General features: G+C 33.0%; 3 protein-coding genes across 9 annotated transcripts; 2 read left to right on the top strand and 1 right to left on the bottom strand.

The window, feature by feature from the left end:
* Nucleotides 1-4,332: 4,332 nt before the first annotated feature.
* LOC105109246 (two-component response regulator ARR22-like) lies at nucleotides 4,333-4,948 on the bottom strand. Its single transcript, XM_011003878.1, has 2 exons — nucleotides 4,691-4,948; nucleotides 4,333-4,515 (listed from the first exon to the last, which is right to left on the bottom strand). Exons 1-2 carry the CDS (start codon nucleotides 4,946-4,948, stop codon nucleotides 4,333-4,335), a joined length of 441 nt encoding a protein of 146 aa, XP_011002180.1.
* Nucleotides 4,949-8,402: 3,454 nt separating this feature from the next.
* Nucleotides 8,403-11,140, top strand: ACOS5 (acyl-CoA synthetase 5). The gene is made up of 6 exons (XM_011003832.1): nucleotides 8,403-8,865; nucleotides 8,966-9,547; nucleotides 9,707-9,905; nucleotides 10,015-10,160; nucleotides 10,597-10,664; nucleotides 10,793-11,140. Exons 1-6 carry the CDS (start codon nucleotides 8,449-8,451, stop codon nucleotides 11,016-11,018), a joined length of 1,638 nt encoding a protein of 545 aa, XP_011002134.1. The 5' UTR covers nucleotides 8,403-8,448; the 3' UTR covers nucleotides 11,019-11,140.
* Nucleotides 11,141-18,261: 7,121 nt separating this feature from the next.
* On the top strand, nucleotides 18,262-24,940 carry LOC105109209 (squamosa promoter-binding-like protein 2). 7 transcript variants are annotated; one of them, XR_839195.1, is made up of 7 exons: nucleotides 18,262-18,414; nucleotides 19,460-19,604; nucleotides 19,739-20,489; nucleotides 20,693-20,823; nucleotides 21,600-21,872; nucleotides 23,811-24,191; nucleotides 24,620-24,940. XR_839195.1 is itself a non-coding variant. In XM_011003831.1 (5 exons), the coding sequence occupies exons 2-5, from the start codon at nucleotides 19,816-19,818 to the stop codon at nucleotides 24,065-24,067; spliced, it is 1,335 nt and encodes a 444-aa protein (XP_011002133.1). In that variant the 5' UTR covers nucleotides 18,787-19,604; nucleotides 19,739-19,815; the 3' UTR covers nucleotides 24,068-24,329. The 7 variants fall into 7 exon arrangements, 1 of the variants encoding a protein (XP_011002133.1); XR_839196.1 differs by lacking the exon at nucleotides 18,262-18,414 and adding an exon at nucleotides 18,787-19,237; XR_839197.1 differs by lacking the exon at nucleotides 19,460-19,604.
* The last annotated feature ends 1,317 nt before the right edge of the window (nucleotides 24,941-26,257 follow it).

Genomic DNA, 26,257 nt, shown 5'->3' with positions numbered 1-26,257 from the left:
TCTTTAAGTTCAAATTCAGTATAAATAAAGGCATAACCCAAACATGTAAAGGTTACGCAATTTTCATATTAATAAAACTTCTTTGCTGCACTTATTGTGTGTTGGTGGGATAATCTCCCTTCCTTGGTTCTCTAAAGAACTGAAAACGACTTATCGAAGAACAACTGACTTCGTGGCGTCATCCTTATACTTCTCGTTCGCGAATCAATATTCGTTGGGTGGGGGTTTCTGTTTTCAATAGTGCTGGTGCCTAGGTACAAGTTATCTTTGTGTCACACTCCTATCAAACCTGATTTACTTGGCTTTCCAGGAATTGGCATCTTTGCGTGTGGGTTGCGTGACCATGTGATCACGAGGTTCGCATCATCTCCTATAGCCATTTTCCCTCAAGGAATTAGATTTTGGATGTCCTAACAGTATCATGAAACTCAATTATCTCCTTGTGGAGTTCTCTAAGGAGAATACACAGATGAGTGAATTTCCTACAGAGGCTGCATTTTTCACAATGTGACTCACATGCCTGCGGTTGCTGCCCTTTTAATCTACCCCACTATGTCATATTATTGGCGCAATTTTCATTCTTTAAGAGATTGTCTTAAGATAAATTAGTGGAATTGAATCATTTTTTTAAAAGTTCTTGGATGCATCCTTCTAGATTGGTTAATGGTCCTGTCCATGATTTTGAACTAATTAACTTGTAGATCTTGAATAATTTTGTTGTGATTTATCATTATGTCTTCGGACCGTCAAAGACCACCTCTATATTCCAAGTTTTCATAAAACAAATGAACTAAAAATACACTCTCTTGAGTTGAAGGTTAAATAACTGTACCTCAGGCCCAGTGGCAACGTGAACAGGCATATCCATATCCATGAGAATGAGGTTAAAAGAAGCCTTGTCAAGACTATGAAGATCAACAGCTTGCTGTCCATTTTCGGCAACTTGAAATTTCACCCCAAGATTATTTCTCCCTATAAATTGGATTATCTGCGTCTTGTTGTGTATTCGAGCAGAAGTGTCATATTCCACGAGAAGCACAGAGAACTTGTGTGGTTCATGCCCTAGTTTCTGCCTTTTTCGGCTTCTGTATGAAAATGTTTATCAATTCGTAGAATTCTTTGCACATAATCTTGGAACTTTAAACTGGGAAATATTTAAAAAAATCCCACGATAAATTCAAAACTAAAAGGAAAACAATATTAATGGAACTTTATGCAGGTTTCTTGGATCAAAGAGAACAGAGTTGATTAAAATCCAAGGACTCCATTCTAAAGCCTAAATTAAACAAAAGTATAATAAAATAACGCCTACCCCTCTGTGTCGTCACTGTCATTCCTCAAACTAAGCACAACTTGCTCCTTTCCAAGAGTAGCAGAATGATCAAATCCAGTTGCACTATCTTCCTCTTTCATGGTTTCATCAACGTCGATAATCCTTTTTTTCAGCCAGTGATTCACAGAATCAATCTTTTCTCTTATTCTACTATGGTTTCTTTCATGACTGATATCCCTCGTCTCATTGAATAGCTTCATGGATTCTTCTCGGCCTTTCTTCAGTTCCATGATCTTATTGGCAGATTCAAGCATCCGTCGATCCATTTCAGAAATGGTATTGTTCAGTTTTGCAAATGTATTCTCAAGTTCAGGATAAATTTTGGTGGCTTCGTCAGCTTGTAACATACGGGCTTGGGAGCTTTCCCTGACCGCTTCATGATAAATTTTGGTGGCTTCGTCAGCTAGTAACATATGGGCATCGGAGCTTTTCTTGACTGCTTCGCTCATTGCTTCGATTGTCTCCCTGCTTATCCCGGGAGATACATTGATCCTTTGAATGAATTTTTCAACAGAAACAGCCATTTCTGCAATTCGGGTACTGCTGTCAACATCAGTTTGAGTTTGGTCTTTGATGCCAACATCAGTTTGATTGTGATCTTTGCCTGCCATAGATGAATGGTTTCTTGACTTTCTTGCTTTTGAGAGAGAAGAGAGAGAGAGAGAGAGGTGAATTGGTTAGTTTGCAGAGAGCGCCAAATGAAGAGCAGTTATTCTGTAATGGAGAATGATTCTTTCACATGCGGGTGATATTAGACAGAAGATGCGGATGATATTAACATTAAAATTAAAATTAAAAAAAAAAACTATAAAGAAAGGAAATTGACTGCAAATCTCCTTACAGAACACTTTTATCGGGAAAGTTATTTTTGTTTTTCTTAATTTACTCTTTCCCATATTTTTTTATTTAATATTTTATTTATTTAGAAATTAGGCTTCATGATTTATTTTAATTTATTTTTTATTAAATTATTCTAGCCTCATGTCCTAAAAATAATGTTTAGAGAGTTAATTCGAGTTAACTCATAATATTTTTTTGGTTATTTTTATAAAAAAAAAATTCTTCAAATATCATCCTTCAATATTGGATTCAACAAGGTCATTTAGGAATTGAATTTCATTATTTATTTTAATTTTTTATATAAGATTGTCTTAATCTCATTACTAAGATCACAAGTTTAACAGGTTAATTCGAGTTAAATCAGGTTATTTTTAGATTTTTATCTATGAGGTTATTTTAATCTCATGATCCGAGTTATAAATTTGATGGATTAACTTGGGTTATTTTTTCATGTTTTTTTATTTAATTTTTTATTTCATCTTCAACACTGAGTTGATTGAAAATTGAGTTTTATAATTTATTTTGATTTTATTTTTATAAGGTTATCTCAATCTTATGACATAGGATGCAAATTTAATATGTTAACTCAAATTGTTTTTTAGATTTTTTTAATTCATTTATTTTTTTATTTTATCTTTTAACATTGAATTTATTGAGAATTTTGTTTTATAATTTATTTTGATTTGTTTTATATAGGATTATCATCTTTCATAATCCTGGTCACAAGTTTGGCATGTTAACCCAGGTTGACCCAAGTCAATTCAATATATTGTCATTTTAATATTAAAAAACTATATCATCTTAAAATGTTTTAGTCAAACTAGATTTCAATATGTCATCAAGGTAATTTTTGAACTCGTTAAGTGAATCAGGTCACATTTGGTCAATTTCCATACGATTTAGATTTCTTTTTTACTAGAAAAAAAATTAACAATGTTTAAATATTTTTTTATATTAAATTTTTTTTAATTCTACCCACAATATAGCACATGTAAATGGTATACTTTGAAAGAATATGCTAGGGATTTTAGAAAGAATCCCAAACTAAAAATATGATTTTACTGTAGTAGGCATTATTATAATTCAGGCTTTTTATTTATTTATTTTATAAGCTCGAAACAACGTTGTTTCTCAAAGATTTTAAGTGATTTCGTGCAAATTTTTGTGTTTTTTTTAACATTTCAATCATTTAAGTTAAAAAATTTGTATGAAATGGTCACTAAATTTAGTTATAATATAAGATACATGAATATTAAGGGAGGAAAGAGAAGACGAGAGAAAGATGAGGGTTCAGGTTTTAAGATTTTCTAGGGTATATTAGAGTGCTTTGAGATTCAAAACAGGTTTTTATACCTTTAAGATGAATATAGTGTATTTTCTTTTAGATGAAAATAATAAAGAAATTTGGCGTGGATGGCCAAAATCAACAGCCCCTATTTTTCTTCCGGAAAAAATCGCTAAGATATAACCTCCCGCTCTTCTTCTTCGTCGAGAAGCTCGTTTGTTTAACAAACGTTCTATGTCTAGGAAAAGTTAAGCTGCCAGAATCATCAAGTATGGATGGATTCAGACAATTCTCATCTCAGGCTAAGTACTAATTGAATACCATATGTTCTCATCAAAGTATTATTAATGCTAAATTAGTTGCAACGGAATCATCAAGGATGGATGGATTTAGATAATTCTCATTAGGCTAACAATCTGGAGCCATAATATTAAAACCTGATGAAAGGATTAGTGCTGGGTGGAATTGCTTTGCGAATTGCATGTCACTGTACGCTGATCATTAGTATACAAACTGAACTGCCATATCAACAATCACTTCAACGACTTTAACCTACTTTAAACCTTAAGAATGCATCAGAGCACTAGTTTTTCAGAACTCCATGGAGATGAAAGTTAATGCGCATATGTTAAAGAATGTCTCCTGCCCAAGTTACTGTACATTTAACGAGAAGAACATGATTCGAAAGATTTAAAAAATCGATAGCTAGGTGGACAAAAACTGGAGAGAAAAATGACATGGAAGCCATAGCATAGCTACTAAGAATTAAGAAATTAGGAGTTCATATCTCCAAAAAACAAAACAAAAAAACAAATAAAGTTAATGCATAAAGGTCATGGATCGACTGGCAGATCTCTCTTCATGATAATCTAGATCAGTTATTATTTGTGAGGTTAGAAAGAAATGGAGTTATTATCTCAAAAGTCATAGGCTTTTGAAACCAGCCATTTAGACCTGCTTCCATGAAAGTTTTCTGTTGATCAGGAGCCTCAGCAGTACTCGAGGTGTAACCAATAATGTTTCTCTCCACACCCAAAGCTCGCAGTTCCCTTATTTCCTGTTTCAATTAAGAAGCAGAAACAGAAGCAGGTGAATATGATGTTGATTGCTTCGGATGAGTAGAACTTGACAACTTGCATTTCGCAAACGCAGAAGCAGAAGCAGATGAATGATGTTTTTAATTGCTTCAGATGAGTAAAATGCCTTCTTAGTTTCAATGTAAATAAGCATACCTCAAGCGCATTCGTGGATCTATCCATGTCCATAATAATTAGATTTGAAGAAACTCCACCACGAAGAACATCAACAGCTTCCTTTCCATTTGCGGCCATTTCAACTTTCATTTGGAAATCATTTAAAAACCCAAACACGTTCAACAGCCGCCTGTACAAGTTTCGAAGGTAAGAATCATCTTCCACAACAAGCACACAGAAGTTTTTCATCATGGTTGAGCTGTCCGAGCCTTCCGCAACCCCACTTCCTTTCCTCATTCTTATTCTGTAAACATGGAAATTAAAGCATATATATTGATTAATTTCTGAAATTCATAGTAAGAAATCATAATAAATAGGTAAAGATCTTCAGAAGGCTAATAACTAATAAAGAAAAAAACACCCTGTTGCTGTTTAGGATCAGAAATAGTAAACATGTTGAATTATAAACAATAAACAATCATGGAGGTATCAAAAAATAAACAATCATGGAGAACTAAAGTTTTCAACACATACTCTTGTAGAAATTTATCGCAGTCAATGATCTTCTTTTTCAGCCATAGAACCAGATAATTAATCATGTCGATTACTTCCTTTATGTTCCTTTGACCAGCAAAGGATTGTTCAGCATACATCTCCAACTCGCTCAAAATCTTTTCTGTTTCTTCTTCCCCTTTCTTCATTTGCCCGATTCTTTTCTCGAGCTCCCTCCCCCTTCGTGCAGAGTCCTCATCAATGCAGTGCCTCAACCATGACTTCATAATCTCAAGGATTACAGTCTCACTTTCAACGTATTTTTTATTGTGATCTTCGTCAGCCATTGATGTACGGTATCTTAGTACGAGCAAACTCCTGCAACAAATTCACGTGTATTTATTATAATTATACATAAAAAAAAAAACCATTCAATTTTATCACCAAACTGCAAACAAGTAGCTAGACACATATAACTGTTAGCTTATAGCAAAAAAGAAAGAAAGAATATTAGGGTTTCACAACCTTAAAATTATGAATATCATAGATATAATCCTAGAACAAATCCTAAAAGAAATTATTTATTAAAAGTCATATAATTAATATATATCCAATCAACATTAGAATATTTCTAAACTAATTTGCAAATCCTAAAAAATCTTAACAGAAATAATATAATAAAAATAATTATGTCAAAGAGATCATTGTTAAAATATTTTATTTTAGAAAATATAAAAAATAATTATGATTAAATATGTTTTAAAAAAAAAGAACCGGCATTGAATTTATCATTATATCACAGATTACACAAAAATTTATCTGTAAAATTCTCGAATGTCACATAATTAACTTGGCGCAATTAAATTATGTTTCAGTACTTGGTCTTCAATTTGTTGTATATATGCCCTTGTAGAATATACAATAATGAAACTGATCATACTTTAAGCATACAGTTGAAGTTTTTCCTATGAAATATCAATCATAATTACCTGTTCTTGATTCAGAGAAGGAACTCTCAATTCTTTCTCCGTCTCCCTGAAAAAAAAACGAAAATACAAGGGGGAAGTTTATAAAGCTTTATATAATAGCTTCTGAATGACTCCTAATAGAACTGGAAGAGTATTGGAGTTCTAGTTCTCATACAATTGGTCTCTCTACAGGACACCCGATGTTCATCCAGGTTGTAAGCAGTGGACTATCGGATAATCAGAATCATTATCTACAACACGCACTGATGCACAGAGATGATTTTCCTCGTGATCGAACTCTGTGAGCTGCTCATGCCTTCCCTTTTCCTCTCATCTCTTATTCTGTGAACATGGAAAAGATCACTGAATTCTAAAATCCATATTTAAAAAGGTCATAAACCAAGAAAGCCAACAATTTATGGACAATCAGAAGTGATATGTTGAATTGTGAACAAAAAAATAATTTCGACACATACTCCTCTGTATCTCCACTGTCAATCGTCTTCTTTTACACCCACTGCTTCAAATTGTCAATCGTTTTGCTGATATCTTTCTCAATATAGTCTCTTCGAGATGAAAGTCCAGCAATCGGATTTCTCCCTCAAACATCGTGGCAATAATGCAACCTTCCAAAATGAGATCTGTATCCAAGTATGTATTGTAATGATCCAGTTGTGAAATTGAAGTTTAAATTTCAAGATCATCAATTGACTGTGATCTTTGCAAGGCATTGATGAGGAGTTCTTCTTGATGATTTCTGCAGTTTCAGTTTTCTTCCGCCAGTACTTTATGTAACGAACCATTGAATGTCCTACTTGATTAAAATTCCACAGCCTCCCCTTCATCTTACAATTATTTCATTGAACCACTTGGCAATAAAGATTGGTTGCATCTTCGTTTTCAATAAAACGATCCAAATGTTCATCTAGATTCTCAAGTTCAAGAACAGCGATGCTCTTATTCAGCCACTGGTCCAAAGCATCAAACTTTTCTCGTAATATAATTATTATATTACATTTTCAAAATGTTTTTTTATTTATAAATATATCAAACTAATATTTTTACTTTTACTTTTAAAAAAATTAATTTTAACATGCTGAACCCATAACCCCTCATCAATTCAATTTGTGTCTTGAACAACTTGCCGAAATTGATTTCTTACAAATTGTAACTATTCAATCTTGCAAATATAGTCTCAATTTCAAGATCCAACAATTGCAAACAGCAACGAAAATGCCCGATGGAAAATATGTTGTGCATGCCCTGATACTGGTCAATATGCTAAGCTAAGGTTTTGCCTTTTCTTTCAAATCACCAATAAATCTTGATCATCTTCACAAATAAAGTAAAATTATTCGATTTAATTTGGTTTAAGATTCTTAAAAAGTATGTTATATCTAGTTGAGTTTTTTTTTTTTTTTTCAAATCAAACTGAGCTGATGCTCAGTCGTATGGGTGATAACGATCGAATTGTGGAAAATGGAGTCCAGGGCAAGAGTTAGGGTGGGACTGTTTATACCGTAGTTGAGAAAGAACGAAGGGGATCCGGGAAAAATGGAATAATAAGTAGCGGGTTGGTATTGTAAATGAAATGTAAATTATATTTTTTAAAATTTTAAAAAGAAATTATTAAAATTATTTTTTATATATTTTTAAATTGTTTAATATACTAATATCAAAAATAATTTTTAAAAAATAAAAAAGTATTATTTTAATAAATTTATAAATAAAAAATACCATTATCACAATCCTAAATATAAGTGTCATAGAGCGCCGAATCAATCGAGTGCCCCTAGCACTCCTCCACTCACGGTTGATATATCTTAATTAGTTCACAAATGCACGCCTAATTAGTCTGATTTCTGTTTGTTATTCTAATTAACGATTAAGGCTGGCCTCTTCTTGTTAGGATAATTAATGCTGGCTTCAGAAGAAAAGGAAAGCAAAAATTCATGTAACTTTGCATGTCTCCGTTCTTCCTAGCTTAAAAGGAAGGAACTTGACATGGTGCTCAAAATATTTTAAATCCAAGAATTAGATTCTTTAAAGTATTTTTGCTTATGGACAATATTTTGAGTTCATTAATGCAAAATCCTACAATTCCTTCGCAAGAAAATCAGCATGCTGAAAGTAGATTTTATTGCATGCCTGTGATCTTGACATGACTCAACAAACACATACCAACCTAAGTCCATGTCAATCTCATACTCTCACCTGTCTCTTAATTACTCTCTAATTCCATGCACAAGACATGACCACAAGAAGTTTTTTACGATTTCACCTTCCTTTAAAACAAAGCTTAATAATGCTGTCCTTCTTCACTGTCTCGTATCCACCATGGGAACTCCCATTCCATGCTCAGCGCAAGAGGAGCACATTTTCCGAAGCCGACATCCGGCGGTCCCGGTGCCAGACATCACACTCCCTGATTTTGTTCTCCAAGATGCTGAATTGTATGCTGACAAGGTAGCATTTGTGGAGGCTGCGACAGGAAAGACGTTTACTTACGCTGAGGTAGTTAGAGACACTAGGAGGTTCGCTAAGGCCTTGAGGTCTCTCGGCCTAAGAAAAGGAAACGTGGTGGTTGTAGCTCTCCCAAATGTTGCTGAGTATGGCATTGTAGCACTAGGAATAATGGCTGCTGGTGGTGTGTTTTCGGGTGCTAATCCTACTGCACATGAATCAGAGCTTAAGAAGCAGGCGGAGGCTGCAGATGCTAAGCTCATTGTCACAAATGACCTTAATTATGGAAAGGTAATTGGATAGTCTGATAATAATTTCTGTAGAAATAATTGTCTTGTTATTAGCAATGTAATGAATTCAGGTTCGATTTAAAGGCGTCTTGTGAATACAGGTGAAGGGTCTAGGGCTACCTGTAATCGTACTGGGTGAAGTATGCATTAGCACTGCCGTGAATTGGAATGAACTGCTTGATGCAGCTGACCGTGCTGGAGATACACTTGCTTATGAGGAAGTCCTCCAGAGTGATCTATGTGCACTTCCATTCTCATCAGGCACCACAGGGATGTCAAAGGGTGTCATGCTAACCCATAGGAATCTGGTGGCTAATTTGTGCTCCAGTCTCTTCAGTGTAGGACCAGAAATGGTGGGTCAGGTTGCCACACTAGGCCTAATTCCATTCTTTCACATATATGGTATCACTGGAATATGTTGTGCCACCCTTAGGAACAAGGGGAAAGTAGTGGTGATGGGTAGGTTTGAACTCAGGACATTCCTGAATGCATTGATCACACAAGAGGTCAGCTTTGCACCAATTGTGCCACCAATAATTTTAGCCTTGGTTAAGAACCCAATAGTGGAGGAATTTGATCTCAGCAAGCTCAAACTCAAGGCTATTATGACCGCAGCAGCTCCACTTGCCCCGGAGCTGCTCACAGCCTTCGAAAAAAAGTTCCCTGGCGTCCAGGTTCAAGAGGTGAGTATAATTTTACCACATTGTTGTGAATTAGTCATCATTGTTGAATGGTTTATTTCCAAGAAATGTTCTTCCTGTGATTCATAGTTATTATCTGATCAAAAATTCAAAAAATAAAAAATCATGTTCAAATTTGCTACTAAACCTGTTTTTCGTAAGGCATATGGACTGACAGAGCACAGCTGCATCACACTTACTCATGGGGATCCTAGTAAAGGCCATGGCATTGCAAAGAAAAACTCGGTAGGATTCCTCCTTCCAAATTTGGAAATCAAGTTCATCAATCCTGAGAACGGTCAATCTCTCCCTGAGAACACCCCTGGTGAAATTTGTGTAAGAAGCCAGTGTGTTATGCAAGGTACGAAGATACTGTATTTTTATCGAAAACGCGAAGATACCTGTTAGACATTAGAGCTAAAGTAACTAAACTGCCAGGGATGATTAGCTCGATTTTACTAACTTCCCAGGTTACTACAACAACAAGGAGGAGACCGCCAGGACCATTGACGCTGATGGATGGCTGCACACTGGTGACATTGGGTACATAGACAACGATGGAGATATCTTTATTGTGGATCGCATCAAAGAACTAATCAAGTACAAGGGTTTTCAAGTAAGATCAAATAGCTTCATTTTTCTCTTTATTTGGACAATCTGTTATGCAAGAATAATTCAAAGCAATGCCAGGCATGGGGAATTGAGACTCTCCAAGAAATTGACTGCTGAAATAAGCTATACAAGAATCCAATACAAGAATTTAGACCAAAACTGATAGTATAAAATTAGAGACTGTGGAAATGGGCTCGAAAAGTAGTTCAACTGGGCTGCTGGAAGATTAAGTTAGTAAATCCAAGAATCAGACCCCATGTTATGTTACTTTTATGTTTATTTTATTTCATATTAATATATTATATTTATACTCCTAAGTGGATTTATGGCTCCCCGCTAGCTTTCTGGTATTCGAGCGAGCCAAAGGGACCTAAGCACATGGCCATTTCACCACAAACACCTACTGATGGCTAATTAATACCATAATTCTGGCATGACAGGTAGCTCCTGCTGAGTTAGAGGCTATACTCCTCACCCATCCCTCAGTTGAAGATGCAGCTGTAGTGCCGTGAGTATATGTCAACGAGTAGCTAGTCAACATTATTGCTAATTTATTGGGTGCTGTTGGTGTTAAATGGGAACAGGTGATTAATCAATTTGTTACATTAATTTACATTAAGGTTAACCGGATTGCAGGTTGCCAGATGAAGAGGCAGGAGAGATCCCAGCTGCTTGTGTTGTGATGAGCAAAGGAGCCAAAGAAAGTGAAGAAGATCTAATGGAGTTTGTTGCCTCTAACGTTGCTCATTACAAGAAAGTGAGAGTGGTGCAATTTGTGGACAGCATACCAAAATCACCTTCAGGGAAAATAATGCGAAGGCTTCTCAAAGAGAAGATGGGGACTAGCTCTAAAGCTAGCTAGCCAATGAAACATTGTCCGAGTGACACGGCCTTGTGGTGTCTTAATTATCTTTTGATTAATTATGTGAGGATTAATGACTTGCTTCCCATGATAATTAACTTAATCCTTTTCCCTTCCAGACCAAGATTACGATAACATCATAAGATGCATGCTTTGAATCTTGAGAATATCTGTTTGGATTTTAGTATAAAGAAGCCACCCATCCGTCAATTTTAATTGATGGGACGGAAAGTGGGAAGGTTAATGGGATGAACACTTTGTGTTTGTTTTTTAAAAGTTGTTTTTGAAAAAATTTAAAAAAGTTTTATTTTTTATTTTGTATTATTTTTTTAATATTTTTAAATATTAAAAATTATTTTAATATATCTTTTAAATAAAAAATACTTTAAAAAAAATCTTTCCCTCGTTCACCGACAGATTTTTAGGTAAATGGCACTTCTCAGTTTCCAATATGCTTTCTATTCACTTTGGTTGGACAACGAATTGGGTTGGTTAGCTCGAGTTTAATCTTTGACGCGAGGAGACTATCTTATTGTCTCGTAGGTCCTACAGGCCCAAAGACAGACAACAGCTTACAAGTCAGTTTGTTTCTATATTCAGGACTGTTTTGCCGGCACACATGTCCAATCATTTTAATTAATAAAATAATTATTTGGTTCTATATAAATTTCATTAAAAATTCTTCTTTAAATCTCGGTGACTTCATAGCTTTTTTAAATTTGTTTTTTAGGGCACAACTATAAAAACTATCATATTATTATTATTATAATTAATTAATAAATTAAATATTTATATATTATTACGATAACAGTTATTTTTAAATTATTTTTATTTAAAAATAAATTAAAATAATTTTTTTAATTTTTAAAATTAATTTTTAACATTAGAACATTAAAACAATTTGAAACTATTAAAAAAAATTATTTTAAAATAAATAGAAAAATATTAAAATATTTTTCAAATGCAAAAAAAAAACAGATTCTAGTTAATCATTTTAATATAAAAAATAATTTAATAATATTTATGGTTCTGTATAAATTAATAACTTAATTTGTTAATTTTCTCTTTTCAATTTAGATTTGAAATCTTACCGACAATAAAATCAAACAAATAAATAAAACTTAAATTCTATTTAATTCCAACATCAACATTACATGTACAAACAAGTTAAGAATAACTAGACTCGTGAAAAGAAAAAATCCTTCCTACTAAATTATCAATACCATATCTTTTCTGCAAGAAATATCACTTTTTCCCGCAAAACCCACCATTAAAGTGAATCATTGAAGTGGATGGAGATAAGAGATGAAATGAAGGTTTTTAAGATAATGAGATTTGGATATTCTAGAGAAAGGGCACGTCGACAATTTTAATTAAAAGATAAGTGACAATCTACTTTTGTGGAGGCTTATTTAACAATTTCTGATGAGATAGGAATCAGTGAATTTACTTTGATAAACTATATGGGGTAAAGTATAATTAAATCTCAGTTATAACTTTCTTTAAATCTAACCTTGGAAAAGTGATAATAGGTGCTCCCAATGTCTTGGATTTGGGAAGTGTATTTGTTTTTTAGTTAATTATTATGGGTTAAGTTCTAAAAGTGGTTTAAAAAAATAAATAAATCGCAAATGTAATATGGATATTTTAACTAAATTCTAAAAAATAAAGATTTAGTATACGCATGTAGAAAATGACCTAAAGGCACCGTCACGTTTAAAACCGAATACGGAAAACAAAGATGGGTGTTTAATGAAAACTCCTTGTAGTAACTAGCATAGCATGTGCGTGGCTATCTCAATAGCATTGGCGTGTCGTTGTGAAGTATCACTGGCAATGGTGATCAAAGCCTAAGCGGGGGCTCACCACAGTGACAATATAATTTTTAATAAGATAGTGCTTCTCTCTTGAATTTGACTAGACAAGTGACACGGTAAGAATACAGAGCATTTACCCAATAAAGGTGATTTGTTGATCCAAAATCTAGTTTGGTTATGGTTTTTTTTCAATTAGTTTGGATATTAACAGGGTCAAAACTAGATGACCGGATGATGCTTGATCGAGAAATTTTTTTTTATTTTTTTTTATTTTAAATGATATTATTTTAATTTAAAAAAAAATTATTTAAAATAATATTATTTTATTTTTTAAAAAATATTAAAATAATATCATTTTGAATGAATTAACAATCTAATAACTTTTACTTTAATCAAGTTAGATCCCGGTTCCGAAAGTCAAGAACTGGAAGTATTGCTATGAACTTATGATCATTGTCCAATTGCATTAATTACTGGTTTGATTCCTTCCGCTGTGTTGGGGAAGGAGCAGTTTTTTTCTTAATCCAGAAAAAAGATACTAACATTACCAATATTTTTTTTACCATTAAGAAAAAATATAAATGCAAAGTGAAAAGTTTAAATGTGTATTCAATAAAATAAATTGAGAATATATATGTTAATAATTAATAAATCTATTTACTTCAATTAAAGACTGAGTAAGGAAGATGAGATAGAGATTTTATTTCTTAGAAAAAAATGCTAAATATTTGTTTCAATTTAAAATTAAATTTTTAAAGTTTTAATTTATTTGAATTAATGAAATAAAATTTTAATTTTATAAATCAAGGACTAACTTAACGCCAAAACTTTTTATTAATATGGAGAAAACCTAACACAAAGCTAATCAAAAATAAAATATCAAATTTAGTTTTAAGTTAATTTAATATGAAATAATTAAATTAAAAAAAAAACATTTGAGATAGCTTCAAGTGACAAAAAAAATTAAAGAAAAATGAAAACATTTGAGATACTATTGCAGCCCATAATAGAGTGTGTTTTCCTCCAACGTTCCATTTTCATTTATTTTTTTTAATTTCTCATCTCGCGTCGTATCTGTTTTAATTTTAAACACCATTTCATACTTTAGCGAGCACCAGTTTTGCAAAATCGAACTACAATTATTGCTGAAAATAGCAAACAAAAAAAAACTAGATTTGACAAAAAAAATAGTAGAGAGTTGAGCACATAAATCAAGAAGAGGAGAGAGAATTGTCTGAGCCATGTCGAAGGGTCTTTGTCTTCACGCACCACTAGGCAAGAAAGCCCTCGTCGTGATGATTCTATCGGTATCACTGAAAGCCTCATCTAAAGCAAGGTGGCTATCGTATGTGTCACCACAGTCTTATGGCATTTCTAAGTTATTAGCGTGCGTGTTATATGTGTCAGTCATTCCTCCATGTTCGTTCAATCTACTCCCCAGCTTGGGCAGAAAAAGGGCTGGACTTTTATTTTAGTTTAAAACTAAAAAGTTGGCTCGTACTATATTCTGAATTTACAAATATTTTTTTAATAAAAAAATTTAAATTATATTTAAATTAATTTGATATAATTTAATCAACTTAATAAATTTAAAAATAAATTAGACGAGAAGTAAAAATATAGTTTGATTTATAAAAATTCTAAATAATGTTTTTTTTAAAAAATAATATTAAAATAGCAATATATTCAACCGATCTGTATCAACCTCGGCTAACTTGTTAATTTTTTGATTTAGGTTATGAGATTATAATAATTTTTAATAAAATAAATTATAATAAATTATGAAATTCAATTTTTAATTAACTTAATGTTAAAGAATAAATTTTAAAAAATAATTATAAAATAACAAAAAATTTAACTCTAGTTAATTTATCAAATTTATTTTTCAAGTTATAAGATCGAGATAATTTTATAAATAAAAAATAAAAATATAAAATAAATTAATTCAGGTTAACTTGTCAAATTCATAACCAATATAATATAAATATGATAATTTTATAAAAAAATTCAAAATAAATAGTAAAACTCAAGTTTCAATGAAGTTGAGTTAAAAAAAAAAATGCTTTCTACAAACAGTACACAACAAAAGCAAATAAGAGAGGAGACCTATGATTTGCTAAAGAATTCTATTCCAATTCTAATTCTAATCGGCAATGAAATCTTTTTCAAAGGTACTCGCTCTTTAATTCCTTGTAAAAGCCCTAACTTACTCGTCTTGTCTCTACACTCTCTTTTCGTCTCTTCTTCTTCAACTGGACAACTTGTTGTGCAGTTGGTCTAAACTAAACAATAACATTTATTATTATTTGAAGGACGCATCTGGATTTCAAAAATATCATTATGCAGCAAAATATGAGAATAGGGGCGGCATTATTTACTCAGTACTTAACATGGCCGCCTAGCTACTACTTTTCTTTATTGCACACACGTCAGATAACGGGCATCATTCTACTTGTAAAGTAAAGCCAGGGTTCAACGAGGTGGATCGAATGATCTTTGGGCATGAAGAACGGCCAAATTATCTACTAATGGAACATGCCCTTTCTGCCAAGGCTTTCCTCTTCAAGGCTTCTCGAACAAGATCATCTCGGACATCCTCCAATTTAATTTATTTCGAAAGGTTTCTTGAATAACATAATTGAATATAATCATGTGATTTGGTAATTTATCTAAAATATAAAAATAGCAATACATTACCAACTGGATATGAGAAATTATATTTAATTTTACATATGATTTGATTATTTTTATAATTATAATTATTAGTCAGAGAACCAGAACCTCATAGAGAAGCATGAAAACAAATGAAGTAGTTTATAAAAAAAGAAAAGAGAGAACGAATAAAGCGGTGCCCATTTTGATTCAAAGAAGCTTTGATTTCCTCAGCTATTTAATTCAATGGCTGTCGAAACTAGACGAGAAGCGCTGGCATGCACATAGATATGTTCATGCGGGGGTGCGCGGCACATCTACGATTAAAGTTTTATTTCTTTTTATAAATAAAAAAAATTATCCCACGACAACCAATCACGGCATTGTTTACTGGGGGGGAAGGTTCTTAAGCGTCCTCTGGACATCTTGATCAGCCAGGCATGGTCAAGTAGCCACGTTCAATTTATAAAAATAAAATAAAATAAAAATCAGTGAAAGATTAAGGAATAAATAGAAGACATGACCTCGTGCCCTCGAGTGGATCTCCTGGGTTAATCACAGGGATGAGATCTTGCATATTTCAAGTAGTTTATTAAAATGATTCATAACTTAGTTCCTAGAGTTTATTAAAACTGATTAATGGTGCCTGATTTATCATAAACATTGATTAGTTCCTTAACCACCATTGATTAGCCTCAATCTAATCGTTTTTAATTCCAAAAAGCCTTTCTTCCTAGTCCAATTTCTCATAGTTCCTGCTTCTCTTCACTTTATTCTGTATTAAAAAAAAAAAAAAAAAGGAATTGATGGATGGGTGAGGCTATAAATACATCGAAAAACTCTAGAGTTAAATATAGGATTTCTAAGTCATGAGATTAATTAATTAGTTTATGTTAAACTACATCAACCACGGTATCGACTTTTTTTAATTAACATTTTTTTATGATTAATATACCAAGGTGCCGTCCTTTATATAAGGATATGAAAGGTGGCTACCCAATATAAAATAGTTTTTGGCGTTCACATTTATTTTTTACAACTTTTTTTTTAATATTTTTAAATAAATAATAAAATCCAAACGTATATAGAATCTCTAGCAGTAAAAACATCAAAAAATGACAACGAGAGAGATAAAATAGCAAACCTTCATCGATCTCTCTTTCTTTAACTCTCAATAACCTTCATCATCTCATCTGAATATTAATATTATATTAAAAAAAAGATTGGATTAATATTTTTCTTTGTTGAGGTAGTTTATGTTTAAAAATATCACGTCAATGGTTTTCTTGTAATTATTAAATAATTTGAAGTACAAAATAAAGTTAGGTAAAACCGCATTGTTTCAGGTTTTTAACTATTTAGTATTATGATAGCTTTTTCTAAAAAAAAAACTATTTGATTACTTGAGTTTTTTTTAGTGAATTTTACGTATAATTATATTTAAAATTTTAGTTTGATAAAAGTTAAAATAACTTATTTTTTATTAATGAAAATTTATTTTTTATTTATATTTCATGTAAAAATTCATTCCGCAATAATTTTAATAAAATACATATTTTTTTAAACCTCAACTATATTTTAAAAAAAAAAATTGAACTGCAATAAAAAAACCACTATAACGTGAAACAAACTTATCAGTTCAGGACCTAATTTGCCAAGAAATTAATAATGTAAAGGTGAAACAGTCAAAATTAATAATTTAAGACTATATTCTGTCACAACCACAATAATTCAAGAGTGAAATATGACACTGTTTTTTCTTTTTTTTACCTGAAAAAGAAAAGGCAAAAGCCACGGTTTTTTTTTGGGGGGGGGTCTACGTGTCGATTGTCTACGACTCCATGAAAATAACAAGATATGAATCCGCCGGGGTGGTGTTATACTGTAAATTAAAATTTTTAACATAATAACACTATTTAAATATATTTCATCTTGTAATATTTTTAAAATATGATACTTACTAAATATTATATTTTCTAAATATTACAAGAAAGTTATCAATTTTAAAATAATTGTTAATAAGTTATTTAGTTGGAAGCAATGGTATAATCAATCGATTTTTTATATAAAAATTATAATTTTATTAAATTTTTTAAATATTATATATATATATCGTGCGCACAATTTATAGATTCAAAACTAAATTTTAATTAAAAATATTAAAAAATTATTATTTATATAGTAATTTTCATGAATAATTTTGAAAAATCAAATATATATCTATTATAATTAAATAAAAAAATTTTCAAAACAAATCATGTGGATAGTATATTAAATATAATTTTTATGAATCAATAGAACAAATTTAGATTTACGAGAAGATATAGCTACACCAAACCATAATAATAATTCAAAAAAACCACAAATTTTAATTTTATAGTTAAATTTTATTTAATTTTTTTAGGAATTTCTGAACGTTATTTTGTTTAGAGTAGTTAGAAAATTGTTATCTTGTTTTTTAGATTTTTAAATTTTAAAAATTTTGCCTTTAATTTTTATTTTGTAATTTTCTTTACAATTGGATGGCCAGTTATGCCTGAATTTAAATAAATATATCGATTATTAACCTTATTTCAATTAAAATTTTCTAACGATTCCAACAAGAACTTCCAAAAATATGATGCTTCACTGGAATTCTTTTATTTCCGTGTCATTTCATAATTTACTTGTATTTTACATGCTAATTACCTAATTTATCGAATAAAAGAAAGAAAATGAAAACTATTGCTGTATTTATTCACTCAAAACCTTATTGAAGTGTAATAAAGCAAGCTCCTTTCTTTCTTTTCTTCACATCACTCTCACTCCCTGTTTCTCTCATCAATCATAAACAGCAAATCAGCATTAATAATAGTAAAGTTCTCTTCTCACTTCTCAGGCAGCTTTTTATCGGAGATCCCTTCTTCCGTTTCTTTCTCATCTGAAGGGTAAGTAGTGCTTGTTTATTCGTTCTTTCAAGTTTCATTGAAAAAAAAATACGAAGAAAATCTGTAGCATTATTTCCTTTGTTATGTTATTGGAATTCCACAGTTATAGGCTTATTGCAAAGAGCCAAAGGGTTTTCATGTTTGCTGTGATAGCATATTTTTGTACATTCATGAGTCTTCCTTTTATATGTAAATGGAAACTCAAAGCTTGTGGCTTTAAGTTCACTAAAGGGCTTAAAGACGAGAAATATGTGGTGGGACTTCTAAAAATGAAGAAACACATTTTTTCCCAATACTTAAAGTGGTCTTTTAACTGAAAGAAAGAAGAAAAGAAAAGAAAAGGTTCCTTCTTTTTTTTTTTTTTGACAGATGGGATTCCTTTTCTTTTGCTTCTACCTTTCTTATTTGTTGGTTATAGCAATAGTAGTACATTCCACTTACTTACAAGATACAAAGTTAAGTTTTTTTATTTTTTTTTGGTTTTTATTATATGGTCTATAAATAATGGGTTAAAAGTGGTAAATTAGTGGATGCGTTGGGGGTTGGGGGAGGTAAGATTCTTTTGAACACATTAGGTGAGTAGGGTCTCGTCCAGGGGCCTACTTACTGTGATTAGCCCAAGCAACTTCAATGTGAATTATTGCTTACTTTTTGTTGATGGTAAAAAGATGAAACTAGCTCCATTTTAATACAAGTTAGATATACTGAGACAATTGAGATATAAAGAGAGAAAGAGGGAGAGGAGAGAGCATTTATTAGGTGTGCTGGGTGGAGACAGTTCGTTAGGTAACACACTGAGAAGTCATGGTTGTGTCTAGGAGAGGTAAATATGCACAAAAGTAGAGAAATTTGATTGATTTTTGTAGTTACTGTGCTTGAAATCCGTGAATTGATTGGTGGATGTTTGTGTTTGGAGATTGATTGATTTCTGCAAGAAACTTTACTGGGTTATAAAGAGACCTTTGTTTAGTAGATGCTTCTTTTACTTGGTTTAGTTTAGGTTTGCCTGGTATTTTGTCTGAGTTCTCTGAGCTGGGGAGTTCAGGGATTTCGGAGGCATCAAGAGGAATTACTTTGTAAGATTGGGAAACAAGCAGATCGGATTTTGTTCTCTTAAAGCGAATAAAGATTAGCTCTGATAATTCAGAAAAACAGAGGTGGCTGGCACTTAGAATCATCAAGATTTGAAGGTGAACTGGGTTCTTCAGTTTTTCAGGGTGATATGCTGTTTATAACCTATTTCTAATCCTGTCCAGTATTAGTATTTTTTAAGTTTTGCATGTTTAAAGTTGCAATTTGATCCTTGATGTCATAATGATTGCAGGATTTGGTGTCCCATTGCTTGTTGATTTCATGAAGAAATATTCTTTGTGAAGTGATTCTGTAAGTTCTGACTCACTGATGGAGTGGAATGGCAAACCCCACTTACAGTGGGACTGGGAGAGCCTGATAATGTTCAATGGAATAACAACTGAAAATTCTAAGCAGTTAAGCCCAACAGATTTGGAAACTGATGGAGAAAAAGGAACTGACTCTGGGTTTTTCTATTCATCTGGGAGTGCAAGCAGAAGCGGTGGTTCCAGCTCTGATTTGGAACTTGCGCCTTTCTCAAAGTGCTCGAAGTCAGCTTCCATCAATTCCTCATCAGCCGGGGAAGTTAAAACATCTAAATTCACTTTGGAGGCCTCTAAAGCAAATCCATCTGATTACAATAAGAAAGAAATTGGAAAGGCTAAGACAGCTAGTATGTCTTCCACAATTGAGGCTTCAGGTGGTTCAGGTGACCAGCTGCTTGGTTTGAAGCTTGGTAAACGAATATACTTTGAAGATGCTGGCAACAATGTTCAGTCTTCATCATTTTCTACAGTTCCTGTGCCCTCTTTTACTTCGGCAAAGAAATTGAAGTCCGCTATTCAGAGTCATCGTGCTCCATGCTGTCAAGTGGAAGGCTGTAACCTTGACCTCTCATTAGCTAAAGATTATCATCGCAAACATAGAGTTTGTGAAAGCCATTCAAAGTGCCAGAAGGTCATTGTAGCTGGTTTGGAACGCAGGTTTTGCCAGCAGTGTAGCAGGTAAAGCTTCTAATGAAATGAATGGTTGTGTGTTGGAAGACAATAATGCCTGAGAATGGGTCATTTTCTACATGCTCTTTTGCTAATTGTTGTTATCTAGTGTGGTGTGTTGATTATGTCAATTCTCGTCAATTAGTAATTATAGTAATGATTATTCCTAGCTTTTATGATTGCATTGACAATTTGGGTTTTGGATGTCAAAGGTTCCATGGTCTGTCAGAGTTCGATGAAAAGAAGAAAAGCTGTCGCAGGCGACTTTCTGATCACAATGCAAGACGCCGCAAACAACCAGGATCAGTCCATTTAAATTCAAGAGTGTCCTCATCATTATATGGTACTGGTCTCAAACTGAGACTTTGATTATTCTCTTGAAGCTGATTTGTAGAATATGCTATTGTCATTGATCTGTTTTTGTAGTTGTTTCTCGATCTTCCCATATGCTATGAATTGAAGCTATATGGATGATGCTATTCGGTTTCCTTTGTTTTAATGAGGCTAAACCAAAAGGAGGAAAGAAACCTCCTTGGCTAGTTTTATATGGACCTGATGTCTCAATTTTCTCTAATTGAGCAACAAAATAAAAAAAGATTTTTCTTTGATTGTGAATGACACTTGCAAGTTAATGTCCTGATTATTTGCAACAAATTTGTATCTGTTTGTAGATGAGAGGCACATAAAAATGCAAAAACTCATCGTTTTTTAAATCACTTACAAATAAGCATAATGTGGTATTATAGTTTCAAAGGTTTCTTCCAGCATGTCTGAACTGCTATTATCATTGAAACATTCAGTTTGAGTTATGGGTATAACTTTATCTTCTTATTTCTGATTCTGTGACGCACTGCATGTGATGGAGTCCTTGTGTTCATTGATTGTTTAAATTTTATTTATCAATCCCCAAAAGTTCTTTCCTTTAATGAACTCTTGGTTAGCTTTATTTAACAAAGTAAACCTGAGGTAGTACCATGTCTCACCTGTCCCCTTTGCCCGCTGGACTACAATCTGGTTTACTGATATTGTTTCAACTCAGGATACACTAGTTCATGCAACTAAGTTGGTATTGATAATAACCATTCATGCAACTTAATATTATCTTTGTTTACTATGCAGATGAAAGGCAACCGATGAGTCTTGCTTGGGACAGGGCACCACTTGTTCATGCCAGGCCTCATGCAAATTTGACGTGGGAAGGCACATACATCTCCAAGTTCACAATAACAAAAGATTATATAGCAAAGCCTGCAGAAATAGGTGGTAATGATGGGCAGTTTCACTTGCCTGGCTTTGATCTGACAAATGGCATTGATATTCAGCACCATCATAAGTCTAATAGCTCCTTACCATCTAAAGGCAAGGGCACTGCAGCTGAGATTCTCAACCAAGGTTTGTTTTGTTTTCATTTTGAGAAACAAGGCTTACAATTATTGCATTAAGTTTCTTAATTTTGATGATATGGTTAGCAGTATATAAAATCTTTACTAGAATTTCTTAGCAAGGTTTCCTTGATATGTCTAACTAGTAACAATATGCTCTGGTGACCAACAATAATAATAAAGGTAATATTTAACCAAAGATCTGAAAAGAGTTTATTTTACATGAAAATGACGCAAATGAGTAAAAATCATTACAGGATAGCTTTGTGAGATTCTCCAGGTGCGTCCATTTAAATTGTTATTAATGGTGGATAATTTGAAACCTTACTGTTGTCTTCATGAAATTCCCAAGGTCCAGTTTCACTTGTCTGTAAGCCTAAAATCAACAACCTTTCTTAAACTTACAATTTATTCAATTAGAGTTCAATGTCAATAAGGCTTTGGTATTTGGCATGGACCTTGCTCTTAACCAATGTGAGAAACCACATGCTTGTGACTGCAGAACTATAGGAAAGGTTTCCAGTGCTTCAATCATTACTTGAACAAGGTTTCATGTTGATTGATGAGTATATCAAAGTCCAAAAAAGTACATCTATGAAATATATGCTGAATCAAGCATCAACTTGTCAACTTCTGCTTTTATAAAACTATGGAGAATTCATAGTAAGATACGGAAATTTTGCTTAAAGGACTTTGGAATATATTAATTGATTCACTTTTGCAATTTTTCTTGACACAATTATGGGGAATTAAGATGTTTAACTGATGGATGCTAGATCCAATGGGCATTAATTGTAACTGCTGTAAAATAAATAAGATTGATCTTGCATAACAAAATTAAATTAACATGCACATAATATGTATTGGACTTAATTAAGCATTGTGGAACATATTCTGTTCTTCAGATTGCACTATGCTATTTGATATGAAATGAGCATGATTTCTTTATCAAATTAATTGATGCTTTGAAATGGACATGATTTTTTTATCAAAATAATTGATTCAATTTGTTTCTTTTAGTCTCAATGAAGCTAATTATAATAGCTATCAATGGTCGCTACACTTGGTGTCTCTGATTCACTGAAGTTTAGGATTTGTCCACATGGCCTCGAGCCTCGTTTGTTCTTTTGTTGTTTACTTTTCTTTTAGTACTGGTACATGAATCCAAAGCTATATATATATATATATATCAAATTTACATGTAATAGGTAATTAGGTATGTATAAAATCGCAGCATAATCAAAATATTGGTTGCTCTGGTGGTTTAAAATTATCTTAACATGGCATATATGAGGTTGGAGCCTCATTCAAGAGTCGAAGTACCATGATATTTCTAAAAATAACAGAAAGTATTGCTAATTTTGGAGATACATGGATGATAGATATCACATGATATATTTGAGAATAATTCGGCAGTGTGATAAATGGGGTGCAAAATCTAATCTTTGGCAGACATACCACTGATTTTGGCAATGATGAATGCAAATAAATGTGACAAAGCCTATATCTCTTATAGAAAAAAAGAAAAAAGAAAAAAAGGGACACTTGTACTTCCTGGTGGTTTTCAAGAATTATTTCTTTCTGTATTTAAGCATAGCTTTGCTTAATTTTGGAAATCATAGATGTATGACTTGGTGGTCTGAGTGGACAGTGAACGTGTTTTGTGTCCTTGTTGATTGGTGCAAGTCCGGGGATCCTAATGAGCATAGAAGAAGCTTAAGAATGTGTAGATGGTTAACACTGATTGTTTTAAAAGTCATATGGATGAAGGATGAATTTGGAAGCATTGCTTTTTATGGAGACAATTAATAGAGCAGATCCTCATGAGCAGAGATAAGAACTATTGTGCTAGGGTTTTCTTTTTTTCTTTTTTTCTTTTTTGGCCTGGAGTGATTCTCCTCGTTCTAAAATTTGATGCTTGAAATTATTTGGAATGTGAACCCTGCAGGTTTGGAAGAATACATCATTCCTTCCAAAGTGGAAGCGGCACCAGAATGTCTTCGTGCTCTCTCTCTTCTGTCAAACAATTCATGGGGTTCACGTGAGCCGCAATCTATTTCATTTGAACAACCCATGCATACAAATCACACCACTCAGTCTGTGCTGCAAGTTATACCCCAAAACTCACCACTTGCCTCATCAGAGTATTGGAGGACTGAGCAACCATCAACTGACTCTCAAGTGCATACCTTGACGTCACACTGATGGTAGCAGTTACTTTCAAGAGTTTCAGTTGTTAAGAACATCAAAGGGGGATGACTTCAATTCCATCCAGATGAACTTACTGCTGAAGCGATTTATCATTTTCATCTTAACAAATTAAGTGAAGGTCAGTATCTGGTTTGACATTTAGCTTAGATGCACAATACTTTCTTGTGCTCACTGCAACTTAAATTTACAGTAATCATGTGGTAGTCAGACCTTGAAACCTTTCCGCAATCTTAGATATAGAAGTTATATTACAGTATCTGCATTGGTGGAAGATAATTGAAATCATTCAATGTGGGGATAAATTACACTTTCTAACTCCAAATGATGCCCTGCATGTTGCAAGCGCTGGGCATCACATATTCTTACTCCCCACTAACTCTCAAGTGTGAGATTGCCCCGAGTCCTTGAAATTAGTTTGTTTGTAGACAATTAGTGGATACTGATGTTAGGGGTTATATAACTTGTAGTTATGGTAAAGTTATCATATTGCTGCAGAATTTTTTCAGTACCTGTAGCTATCTGACTAGTATTTTCCATATTCTTCAGGCACTGGACCATCCTGGAGCATACTGTTAGGATTCAGATCATGGTGATTCGAAGTTCTCCTAAAACACCATTTGGACTGGTTAATGATGGATCACTGATTTGAAAGTTACCTGTATCTGTTATTAAATTTCTAGGAACCTAGAACTTAATATTGCAACTTTTGAAGCATCTTTTGAAAACCTAGGGATCTGAGCTATCAATTTTCTTGTTCCTTCCATTCGATGCCCACGGCAAAGCTCGTCTTAGCTTCTCTTGTACTGTAATATACTGAAAATAGTAGTACGTAAATGCAGGTCTGAATAATCTGTCAGCCCTTTTATGGCTCTGATGTGAACCATGAGCTTGAGCTGTTTGAAAATTTGGTGTCATTACTGAATGGTGTCTATTCTGCTAGTTTACAAGTGCTGGTTGCTGACTGATTATTTTTCGGGGCATTTGATAACCTATCATAGTTTATGATGAAGGTAATGTTTTTCCCCTCCATGCAATCATCTCCTTGTCTTGACAGGCTAACCATATATTCGCCATTATCAACAATTATACATATGATGTCATTGGATAATAATTGGCTAGCGAAAAAACATAGCCCTTCCTGCGTCGAGCTTGAGTTGTGGTCAAATTGCTTTTGTTCTTGGGCATGTACCTTCCATTCAGGACTGTAAAGAGCAAAGCAAGCCTAATTGTCATGTATCATGACAATTTGGATCGTCTTTACTTGTAGAGAGCTTTCCTTTCTCTCTCTTTTATTTCTGTTTGAAAAGATTTATATATAAAAAAATGAAAGCGTCTCCAAACTAAAATAAAAACTTTCTTTTTTCCGATGGGTATTATTCAATGTTTTGAATTCACTCAAAGTCGAAGACAATCCAACCAAAGTTCTTATTTCTCCATTCAGAAAAGCCATTACTTACTAATACGTTATTCTACCTTCTTATTGAAAAATAATTTTAGAAAGAAATGAAAAATGTTTCATTGAAATTGCAACAGGTCCAATTTGAAGAGACATTTGTGACCGCGCTGGGATGGTTTTTTCCTTCCATCAATGAAGAGCTTGGCTTGTAGCGAAAAAGTGGGATCACCCATGCTTTGAAGTTAGGGTAACAATCACCCACTTGCGCGGGCACGTGTATGTCACAAAGCTTGGTCTTTACTTAAACTTGAAAGCAATGTTTCCAAGCCCTTGCCTTTTACCACAAGCAGGCATCTCATGGAATGGATTCTTGTCGCGTCATGACGTACCTTTTATTGATGCTATCTGGTGAAAAATAAAGCCTACATTATTTCTTTAATTCTTACCACCCCTTTCCATTTTAATGTTTAAGTAACAGCACACGATAGTGAAATTCACCTTAAGCTATTGTCAGAGTGCAGGAAATTGCATCGTCAATATCATCAGATAGAACTTCGCCTTCTTTCTCCTAAAACAATCCCACGATTAGAATGGAATGCGAAATCAGTTGAGGGCATCTACTGGCAAAATGGATGGATTTTTGCAAACCCCTCACTTACACAAGCATGCCGCACAAATCACCCAACTGAGGTTTGGACCAATCGTGAGGAGCTTGGGGGCCAACAACCAATAGTTGGAGTCCCAATATCCCTCCCCTCAGAAGCATCGTGGATTAAAAACCTTTCTTT

The sequence above is a fragment of the Populus euphratica genome, unplaced genomic scaffold (assembly GCF_000495115.2).
Source record: "Populus euphratica unplaced genomic scaffold, PopEup_1.0 scaffold210.1, whole genome shotgun sequence".
NCBI classification, from domain to species: domain Eukaryota; kingdom Viridiplantae; phylum Streptophyta; class Magnoliopsida; order Malpighiales; family Salicaceae; genus Populus; species Populus euphratica.
Note: the sequence above shows the minus strand (reverse complement) of the source record. Positions and strands in the feature narration are given on the sequence as shown.